General features: G+C 38.5%; 1 protein-coding gene across 1 annotated transcript in view; it reads left to right on the top strand.

Moving 5' to 3' along the window:
* The window catches only part of LOC140241566 (probable ATP-dependent RNA helicase DDX41), a 48,524-nt gene extending 36,684 nt beyond the window's left edge, over positions 1 to 11,840 (top strand). Inside the window, exons 14-15 of the mRNA XM_072321302.1 lie at positions 2,189 to 2,299; positions 8,225 to 11,840. Coding sequence (XP_072177403.1) covers positions 2,189 to 2,299; positions 8,225 to 8,361 — 248 coding nt within the window. The 3' untranslated portion in view covers positions 8,362 to 11,840. The remainder of the gene's footprint in view (positions 1 to 2,188; positions 2,300 to 8,224) is intronic.
* The last annotated feature ends 237 nt before the right edge of the window (positions 11,841 to 12,077 follow it).

The following is a 12,077-nucleotide window of genomic DNA, read 5'->3' as shown; positions in this document are numbered from 1 at the left end:
TATGATAACAAGTCAATAGAAATTGATGTTTTCTCTCTGCCACACATGCACTTACTTTTTCTGTGGTTATTTGGTGGGTTTTTTTTCCATTTCAGTCCTTGATATACATTCCATGTGATTTAATGTATAGAACAAATCTACAAAACAGAGCAGCTCATGTCAAAGAATAGAAAAATCAAAATGAGAGTGAAATATTCAATAATGCTATTAAAGAGTCCCCTCCCCCTACCTATTAAACTTGCATGTATTACCACTCAATACATTTTTGATGAGATTTGATCGATACTATGAAGACACACACACAGATACACAAACACACACAGACACACAGGCACACACTCGATGACATACAGAAGGCAAGTAGATATATATAAAGGATGCAATCTGTACATATGTGTTTACATGTATGTCTAGGTGTCTGGAATCCTAAATGAACCCCTGTTATGTTTTCATATAAGATGTACCCCATGCAGTCTCTGAGGAGAATGATACAAAAAGTACCAAAATAGCTCGGTAGATTACGTGCTGCGGCTGATAAAAGCTATGTGCCGGCAACATTTTCTTTATTTATCGTATAGCCATCCGTCCCATCCTGCAGGCATGATATGTGATATCACATATCATTTTCTTTGAAAGAGGGACCCAGTGGACACTTTCTGACATTTTTGCAAGATCTCATGTGACGCAGACAGTGGGCCCGGCAACCCGTGAAGCGATTTTTGAGCGGAGCTAAGGGTGTCAGCTCAGTTTGCTGTCCGTCCGCGGAATCTGAGATATTAGGGGTAATAGGTGTCAGTTTATCACGTTATGAATGTGTTGTGTATGTTCAGCTTCTCCAAGTCACCCTGGTAATGACATCAAGGTTTTCTCTTACAAATTGCTTTGTCTGAGAAAAACCCGCCCTCAAGCCTTAAAGGTTTATTCCGATTTTGGCCGTAGGTAGATAGGCGAGAGAGAGTGATGTTTTGTGATGGAGACATTGTACATTCTCTGTGTAACTTTGACGTAGCCATTTTCATTCTCTTTCTGAACAGTTTTCAAGGATTAATTCCAACAATATCAAAAGAGTGCACAAAGTTCAATATCAAAGGGTTTGACCTTTTTGCCTCCGCCCCCTCCATTTCCCAAATTTCAATATGGCTGTGATTGCCCGTAGAGTCCATGAGTGGACCAAATTTTTACGCTAAACTTTTAAATGGTACTTCATCATACACTTTTTAGATAGTCAATCCTTTTCAGCTCTGTGAAATTGAATTGCTGTTGCAATCAAATAAAGTGCAAGTGTGGGTAGTTGGCTCACAGAAGAGCAGGTGTGAGTTTGACATGCAAGGTCCTAGGTTCGATATCTAGAGGGACAGGGAGCACGCTAAAGACAACTGACGCACCTTTGCCATTGCAGAGACACAAAACCTTGTGTCTTCAGTACAGGGCAGTAGCTGCAGGCTTGGGTTTTGGAATGGTTTAGACGTTTTGTGTCTTTGCAATGGCCACAGCCTACATTTGTGGAAGTATCCTCTCATTCATTTCTTGGAGGTTGATGCAATGTCAGTGCAACGGTGAATGACGATAACATTCTCTTGCAGCTCTAGAATCTGTGATACAGTTTGTAGATGCTTGTTAAGTTTCAACCTTGTAGGCACCACATGACGTTTGCCTTTTGGTGGCTACCAGGAACAGCCTTGTACTAGAATGAAGGAATTCATGTGCCATACTGCACCCACCACGGATAGGTCTAAATCAAACTGTCCTCTTTTTTTCCGGAAGTGCTACCTCATGTAATCAGTGCAATTAGATTTTTATTTCGTTACCATTACTTGGCAAGAATTATCAACAAGTGCATTTCTTTAATGGAGTATCAGCAGGAAAAAGAGGTGGCGACATTTATTTTTGTCCATTTCTTGTAACTTTAGCAATTCAAACCGAGATGGTAGCAATCTAATCTGCATCCTTGAGGATATCGCATGTTACAAATAGGGGAAAGCTACAGTTTAAGATTTCTTTTCTCATGGGCTGCAGATCCACTTTCATCACTTGGCAGTTAAAGTTCTGATAAGTCAGTTTCTCACAGTGTTAAATTCTTCAAGAATCTACTTCATGTGTCAAGCGTGATTTGAGCTTGTGCTGCACGTTTTGATTTCGCTGACATGGATAATTTGCACTCGTTTTTCGTCTCGTCTCAATTTACCAGATGAGTCAGTCTTGCGCGACCTGAAGCATCTCCTGATCGAGGCCAAGCAGAGGCTACCGCCGGTCCTGGAAGCCATCGAGGATGAGAACGAGGAGTACATCAACATCGGAGGTAAATGTCTTTCTGCAGCCAGGTTGACCATCCCAGCCTACATTTCCCTGTCCACAGGATCCCTCCTGTGTACCTTTTCCAATGTCCACAAAATTTCTGAAAGGGATTAAAAGTTTAAAATAAAAATGGATTTAAAAAAAAGAAAATAAATGCACAACTGATGTTCTTCCCATCGATAAATGAATATGTGAAATATATCTTGCAATAATATTTCTTGCAAGATATACTCTCAGCTCTGCTCAGGTTTTCTAGCAATGTAATTGCACACAAAGAATTAAAAAAAATTTAGAGGTCTTATTGTTCTGACATACCACTTGAATCTGATGACGTTTGAGGGTTCTAATCTAGTGACAGTTGAAAAACAGTCAAATATCTCAATATCTCCCAAGCCATCATGCCCTTGAGTTCTGTGGCTCATTTATTCCTGCCCCTCGCTAAAAAAGAAGAGAGAGAGAGAGAGAGAGAGATTTTTTTTTCTTCTAGCACTTAGAGTGTTTTGCAGGAAAGAGTCATGGTTGCCTGGACAAAAAGTTATGGGACTCTTAATGTTCCTCTTAACTTTTGCATCCATCTTCACTCATGAAGATCATCTAAACTTCCTTGAAAAAAAAAAAAAACACCCTGTAAATTGTTCCTGCAAAACTATTCTAATAGAGCATTTTTATGTTTGGGAGTCACATGCTCTCTATCACCAAGCAATGGTGAATGTCTCAAAAGAGCCAGTGCATATCCTGATTTCAATGTCTCAAATCATTTTAGTTATCAGCTTGTCTTTTTTTTAACATTTGTGCTAATGTTATTATTTGTGTCCTTGTCTTCTTTCCTTTGATTCTTGTCTATTCATCTTGCTTTCTATCTGTCTTTCTCTTTATGTATTTATGTATCTATAATCTGTCAATCAATCTATTTCATATATCTGTCCATCCTTCTATCTGTCTATCTTTCAATCCATTTAACTATCAATCCATTTATCAAACTCTCTGTATATATCTATCTATCTAACCCTCTATCTTTCTATCTATCTATCTACCTATCTATCTAACTGTCTATCTGTCTATCTATCTGTCTGTCTATCAATCTATCTAACTAGCTAGCTATCTATCCATCATGTAAATCCATCTTGCATTCTTCTCTTTTGTCTCTTTTCTTCTCATTGTCTCCTTGTCATGGCACATGTTTGTCGTGTATTGCATACTTTATCTCTTTCATTCCCTGCCACAATAATGCGTTCGAGCAGAGGATTATGCCTTCAGCACATTAAGTGCCAGTGCCATCCCAAACTCCATTCGAGTCTTTGTTGGACAACTTCTTTGATCACATGCCCGTCAGCCAAAAACTCATGTAATGATAGTGTCATTACAGTGGTGACATTACAGTACCTACAGATGTACGCACATCACCTGAGACGCGCTGCCTTGACGCTTGATAAACAGCAGCAGCGGCTTCAGGGACAGCGCGTCTCAGGTGATGTGTGTCTTTTGCCTGAGACGCGCTGTCTTTGAAGATGTTGTTGTTGTTTATCAAGCGTTTTGATTGTGAGATCATGTTGTTGCCAAATTTTTACCTCCACGAAATAATCCTTATTACTCTAAAATCTCGTTCTTCAAAATAATCTCCTTAATCGAAAAAAAGCTACGACTATAATTTTTAAATCTTTTTAAGATAATAAAGATACCACTACCTTTGGAAATGAATGATGTTCCTAGGTGTACTGAGTTTGTACTTAGCTCTCTTTTGTATCATCATGTAGGGTAGCCATTATGGCCCGAATTCACGAAGGTGGTACAAATGAAACCATGGTTTAAACCATGGACAAAAACCATGGAGCGCCAAGTGTCGCACGGAATATTTCATTACGAAATTGGTAATTTCGTCGACAAAATGACCGTTTTGTTAACGAAATTATCATTTCGTGGACGAAATGTTCATTTAGTTACAAAATGTTATTTCGTCACAAAATAATCATTTCACCGACGAAATGACTGATTTCGTAACGAAATATTCCATACGACACTTGGCGCTCCATGGTTTTTGTCCATGGTTTAAACCATGGTTTCATTTGTACCACCTTTGTGAATTCGAGCCAATGTGTCCATTTTTATAGCACGGCTTCGTATCTTGTTATCTACTATCTTTGGTAGAAGTACAGATTTGGGGGCGCGCGCGCTCTGCAGTACTCGCGCGCTATCAGTAAAGGTACGGTAACAACGGTACAGTACGGTAAAAGTTGTGCCAACGGTAAGCCCTCTCTTTACGTGAGTATTTTCCCGGTAGTCATGTCAGCTTTGCAACGGTTCTCAAACGGTAATGCTTGAAGGAAAGCAGATCGGTAAGACAATATTTTACCAGTAAGGAACGGTTTTCTCGGTAGAGCATTAAGTTACTTCTTAGTGGTAGTGTAGCATACTGTACACATGAATGTATGCCATTTATACATGCATAAATTTGCTATATATATATGAATGACTGCAGATCTGACACCGTAACAGAACGCCTGATCACATTTTATAATCATATATAATAATATATATATTCACATATATATATTCATATATTCATATAATCATATATTTATATATTCATATGTTCATAGTATGGACCTGTTGATCATTTGTGATTATTTATAATTATTTGTAATTATACAGTTACAGACAAGCTTGATTTCACATAGACCATGTACAAAGTACAGCCGGGCCAAAGGCGGGGCCTAAGGCCGGACCCAAGGCCACGGGCCTTAGCCCAGAACCAGGGGCCCAGAGCCCAAGTGGGCCCAGGCCCGGGGGCCCGGTGGCCCAGGGGCCCAGGGGCTCACAGGGCCCAAGGCCGGGCCGAGGCCAGGAGCCTAAATGCTGGCCCAAGGCAGGGGGCCCAGCCAGGGGCCACCAGATTGAGACCACTAAGAGTACCAGTCATGACTTGCTGTGATAATGATGTGACAGGCCTGTGCATACACATATTATGTAAATACACTGTACAGGGCTGTGCATATTATGTAAATACACTGTACACTAACTATACACAGCCCAGTCGCTGTATAAATCGCGACAGGGCTGTACCTGAGCAGCCCACAACACAGAGCAAACACAAAGCAAATTCTACGATTGCATTTAGTTTTGATACTTGACATCATTTTTTGTCACCTCAAACGCATCAAAGACAATCTTTATTAATGAGACTTCATACCGTACCTGTTTTCCTGGGGTTATTTGTGGGAATTCTGCGATCTGGGTACTATTTGCAAATCTAACAACATGTGAAAATATCAACTCCTGATCATGTAACGTGCATGTGTACATTTCTGTGTTCACTGCTGTATTCCATGAACATGAATTCAACAACTACTGTTATATCCTGTAATATGAGCTGCCAGGACAAAACTCACATACGCTCTGATTCTGTATAGCAATCACTTTCAAAGCAATGTATTGATACATTGCTTTGAAAGTGATTATTTCATTTTTTATATACATTTTGTCTCTAAATAATTGTATTTTTTAAGGAAAAAAGCTTAAAAAATTGGAATTTATGTAAATTTATGCAAATTAAGCAAAAGGCATTAATTGTTTTTATTTCTAAATGTGTCCAATAATCTCATTACCCTTGAAAATATCAGGTTCAGCACTTAAATCACTTCAAATGGGTGCGCTAGCAGTTCCAAGACCTTTCTTTGGAGTATAATGCCTCTGTAAAACATGGAGCTATTGACCCCCTATTCATCAGATGTGCTGAAAATGTATTTTAGGACATTTCTGGAAGATTTCACTGTAATTCTTTCCTTATTATCATTTCCTTGTGATTATTTCATATTTTATATACATTTTGTCTCTAAATAATTGTATTTTTTTAAGGAAAAAACCTTAAAAAATGGAATTTATGTAAATTTATGCAAATTAAGCAAAAGGCATTAATCATTTTTATTTCTAAATGTGTCCAATAATCTCATTACCTTGAAAATATCAGGTTCAGCACTTAAATCACTTCAAATGGAGAGTTTTATCCAATTTTTTGACAAAAGTCTAGAAGTTGGCAGCCATCTTGGATTTTGGCGGCCATTTTGAGTATTTCTTACTTGTGTGCTTGACACTCAAACCAAAATTGATCTATAGACAATTACCTTTACAATGGTACCAAAAATTAAACTTTTACATCAACTTGAACTGAAAATCAAAAATAACACATGCAAGGCCCCCCACTACATGGTATATGCACCTAAAAGAAGGAACTATACGTATACTCTACAGTGGACTTCTGATATAATGAAGTCCTTGGTACCAGCCATTTTCTTTCATTATATCGAAATTTCGTTACAACTGAACAAATGAACAATAAAAAACAAAGAGTGGATAATGATGTGTCCCAAATTTTTACGTTGTTGTCACCTGAATTTCATCATTAACGTCTTCGTTATAAAATGGGAGTGCACTGTATATGATTGTTGGGAATGACTCATAAAGATATTAGGGATTTTATGAACTGAACAGATTCATTAGATAATCTTGTAGCTTGAAGCAAATTATTTGTATCTTTGAAAAGAAAGATTGTCAACCCTTGATAGTGCATTTGAGATTTAATGACATGAGTATTTAAAGAACATTCATAATGATTTCTATGACGTGAAGAATAGTTAAACCCCATCTTCCCGTCTATTTCATCCTCATCACAGGAAGCAACCAGCAAAACAAATCTCGGTGTTTATTTATTTTTTTCAATGGTGCTCCAGGTATCTCTGAGTCTTAATTTGCAATATCTTCAATTTTGGGTACAAAGCACTGAAAGGAAGATCAGGGAGTTAGATCACCTCCCTGTGAAGATCAAAGAGGAACACGCTCTGTTTATTTCATTGTTTGCATGTGAAGGGAAATAGCAGTCCCCTTCAGCGTGATCATTCAAAAAAGCCCCCCTGTAGACTCTTTCCCCCATCTCCAGTGGCATACAAACTCTGAGTAAAACCACATTGACAACAACAGCAAAAAAGCAAAGCGGATCAAAGGGGAACCAAATACAAATGAGAATGACGTGACTTGCCGAATATTTCGCACCATTGTCCAAGATATGCTGCGTCGAGAAACAGCGCCTGGAGGCACACAATCCTTGCTGCTAAGAATAGAATCAAAACAAAGTATAAAGGGATGAGGAGCAAAGCCTGCTCACAGGGCTGCTGGGGGAGGGCTTATCTTCTGGGAAGCTTTTATTCCAAGCAGTCATTGCCAATATGTCCCCCAGGAGTTTTTTGGGTGATGATCCATTGTATTTGTCTCTCCTTTTTTTTTCCTTTTTTTATGTTATCATTACAACTTTAATTTGTTCCCATTACAAAACGCAGGAGTGCAGTGCCCTTATACCTTTTGTCATCCTCTTGGTCTTGGCATAGATTGGCATAAAAAATGGTCCGCATCGAGCTACAGGTGCTATGCATTTGAAAGGGTGTAATGTTCTGTATAGCAACAAGGTGGTCCTTGCAAATGGGCATCCTTGGTACATCTGAAGCAGCGTTTAATCCATTTAAGGGTTGATGATAGCGCCTCATGAGGGAACACTTTGACATTTCGTTTATTTTCCCCGTATTTTATTATTATTCTTTTTTTTTTTTAATCTGCCCTTCCCTTTGGAACGTGACTCCTTCAAAACCTACAAACTAGTATCTACACGAGTAACGATTGTCTGGTTTGGTAGCTATCTTATAGGTGGGGCTGTCTTTTGATGAGAAATGGATATCCTAATTGATTGCCATCAATGATGTACAACCTTCCTTTCAGAAAGACGTGTTGGAAAATTTCCCTTAAGGCAAATCACTTCTATGGTTTATGGAGTCACATTAACGTACAATAATTTTCAAATTTAAAAAAATGTAAATGATATGTTGAAAAGAATAAAACTAATTCAGTTTTTGGAATGTTTGTTTGTTTTTTCCTCTTGCTCCTACAGATGAGCGTGGCTGTTCGTACTGTGGAGGTCTCGGTCACCGAATCACGGAATGCCCGAAGCTGGAGGCTATGCAGACCAAGGTCGCCAGCAGCATCGGCCGCCGGGACTACCTGGCACACAGCGCAGCCGACTGGTGATCCTACCACGCTGGTCGTAGTTTGTCCCTGCTTCTCGACATACAAGGAACAGTTTGCTGCATTGGATGGACGCTGGAGTTTACCATCAATGGAGTCATGTCATCATGCTTCTAGACAAAAACTGAGCACACAATTGATGATGTACGCAGGGATGTGATATAGGGGCCTGCATTTTCATCAAGAACAGCTGTCTGTGATGCGGAACTGTGCATTGATACTAAAATTTTCATCACATATTTATTGCATAGGCACATGCTCTAAATGTGTGATATTCAGCAATATGAAGTCATGATGAAGTATATGCAGCACACATTACACGAAGAAAGATGATGCACTGTTCTGTGCATGGCTTGTTGATGAAGAAATCTCAAGGTTTGAGTACTCCAGTAGATGGGTATTTCTTAGCTCGCCATAGTTATTCCTGTGCGAAGGTATTCCAAGGCTAAGATTAAGTACCGCTCATGTGTTTTGAATGTCTTAGATGCATCGGAGCATCCATGCTGGCATTGCGCAAAGCTTGATGACCCCCTCTGAAAGTGGGTAAAGTCGATCTAGATCATCAGTAGTCCCACGTAATGAAAATGGTGTTTGTGTCTCTATGAGGAGAATATCTTTTAACAATATTCTTGGCTGTGAGACTGTGAGGGATGCAGCATGCTTCCCCTCTTTATGTCATCCATCACAGCCCAAAACTGGGTCCAGGAATGTCAGAAAGTATCTCCTGACTGGCTCGAGTCTTCGCCGGCCTTAATGGGTCAGGTTGCTGACTCCATGGATGAAGGTTAACCCGTTGAGGACAAGTCCTGAGTATACTCGGGCAGATGTCTATGAGAAATGCATGTTGTAGCAAAATCAGTCCGTCCGCGACGGGTTAAGACAGGCACAAGTTGTAGATGTACTGTTCGTCTTGAGTGCAGATGGACAGATAGCTTGTGATCCTTACTTTGCTGCAGGTGACGTAATACAGATGCTACTGCTTGATAAGAGTTAGATTTTTGACCTAATTAAAGTGACCGTCCAGATTGAAAGATATCAGAGCTTGAGTTGTCTTTGTTATGAAAAAAAAAAAGTTTAACACAAGGCCGTTCACTTCGCGTTGTAAATTGCATGCACTCAAATGTCACTGAAAGACCCCGACTTGGTGTACATGTATATCAGAATGTTTGCATCAAAACTGCATTTTTCTTTACATCACATTGAATAGGAAGGTTTGTTTCAACAGACTCTAAGCACTGATTGACACCCGCAAAACAGGTAGGGATGAGGTTTTGCATATCATGTTGATGATTGCAACCAGCATATTTATCTATGTCATTGTTGTACCTCACATTTTTGTTATGTAAGGGACCATCCAATTCTTGTCACTGCTATGACTTAGACATGTAACTTTGTTGTAAGAGGTAGAACGAAGGGCTACTCCTCATCTCTTGTTTCAGCTGCACAGTTTGCAAATTCTTTCAACCAGCACTTCCAAGCTGTACACTAATCTCCGTGGGATGAAATTTTTTAATGAACCCCATTTTGTGTCATTTTAATAACTGTTGGGAACACGTTGAGAATGGCGTATTGCTTTGTGTCTTAAAAAAAAACACCACACAACAACAATCACAAACAAATGCATGAAATGATTCCTTAGAAGTATTTGGATATTCATGCAAAGGAATCAGTCAAGTTTGTAATTTTGAATAAAAATTTTACATGAACTATTTATGATTTTTTTTTTCCCTGCCACTCAATTGGTAAGGCATGTTCATGCCTTTACAATGTATGCGCTGCTGTTATAATTTGTGTTTTTTGTGTATGATACTTCCAAATGTTGCTGACCTAAACATTCCTAGGATAAACATCAATTGTTTATTTCACGTAGCGAATTCTTATCACAAATCAGGAAATGATCAGTGTGAAATAATATTGATACTAATTGCACTCCAAAATTTGAAATATTAATGATGATTACAGCATTGATGCACATCAAGCCATGTACTAGTACATGTATTATTTAAAATGCACACATACTTGTGTGAGACCTGCTTTTTGTCTTGTTATTTTTTCTTTTGTTGGTTTGGTGGGGCAGGGTGATTTGTATGGTATGGCATTTTTCATGGTAAATGTTATGTAGGACTTTTTCCCCTAAAAAACTACATTAAGTATTTGCTTTTTTTCTCCCAGTGTTTTGAGTGATCAAAGGAAAGCTCACTGTGTTTGTACTGTCAAAACAAGGTCATAAGCTAGGAAGGATGTGGTTTTACTGAAAACATATCACATTTGGCAAGTACTGTTCAATTAAAAAAAAGAAATAAAAAAAAGGAAAAAAACAAAACAAAACAAATGTGTTCAAAAGAATTTACCCATCATTTGATATATTTACACAATGTGTGTGTGTGTGTGAGTGTGTGTGTGTGTGTGCTTTGCCAACAGTGGATTTGTTGGGATAAGCCGTGTTGATACCCCATAAATCAGGCAACATGGTATGTGACAGAATACCATTGTTATTCCAGAAATAGGCATGCGTACATTGTATTTTGTGAATCAGGAAGGCCATGCAGCATGTTGTATCTCTTTGTACACCATGTATTTCCCTGTGCCGAGGTTAGACTTCTAAAATGTTGGATGTGATTCAATCAAATGGGATCAAGGCTGACTGACTTTGTAGTATGAGCATTACTTCCTCCTTTTGCAAAGATTTCGACATCTATTATTTGAAGTTTTTATTTCATTTCAAATCATATGAATTTCTTGAGCTTTTTTTTCTTCTTGATGTAACCTTTTTGCTCTATGGGAAATCAGTCTTGCTAAGTTGTTGTTTTTTTCTTGTAAACCCAGATTTCAAACTTTGAACTTGAATATAATTTTCAAAGTCACTCTTGACACCAGGGGGGCGTTTCATGAAGGAACATGTCGGATAAAATGTCCGACAAGTCAATTATATCCGACAAGTTCAGAGAAATCAGCCAATCAGACTAAAGAATTTCTCAAAACTTGTCGGATATAATTGACTTGTCAGATATTTTATCCGACAAGTTCCTTCATGAAACGCCCCCCAGAACATCCCTGAACTCGATTATTTCCACTCGTTCCCTTTAATAGGGAAAGAATGAGATGTGAAAAAAATAATAATGACAATTTCTTCGCATTTGGGTGATATTGACACTAAAAGGGATTGCCAAATAAAAATAAAAATTCATGCATTGCAGTCTCTCTGATCTCTCCAGCAGACGGAATTCATCGTAGGGTCTCACCCTTGGTTGAAGGAGTAATGATGCTATGATATCCATACTCATCGCTTTACATACAATGTACGTGCATAAGGGCCAGCCATTTCGATGGAGCTGAACATGTAGTGATCATACCGGTGTAAATGTTGTAATGATCCTCTTTAAAAGCTTCATCCTGCTTGAGACTGTGTATGCCTGATGTCAGTTCGGAGCATTTGTATAGTATAAATTTTGTTCGGAATGTAAATAAACACTCGAAATGAACTGGCTCGTTAACTGTCTTTTTCTTTTAGTATGGAGAAAAGATGCATGTACTTCAGATAAAAATAGATCAGATAGATTATTATTATTTCTTTTTTAAATAATCTGTTCTCTCTGGCACTAACACAGGGGTATGCATGTACAATGTACCACAAGTATCAAGTATCAAGTACGATATCTTGCTCGAGTTCCATGATGTGTTGTAATTATTAGGGTGGTTAATTCTGTTAGTACTTTAAT

This window comes from Diadema setosum, chromosome 18 (genome assembly GCF_964275005.1).
Source record: "Diadema setosum chromosome 18, eeDiaSeto1, whole genome shotgun sequence".
Taxonomy (NCBI): Eukaryota; Metazoa; Echinodermata; class Echinoidea; order Diadematoida; family Diadematidae; genus Diadema; species Diadema setosum.
This window is presented reverse-complemented; position numbering and strand designations above follow the sequence as displayed.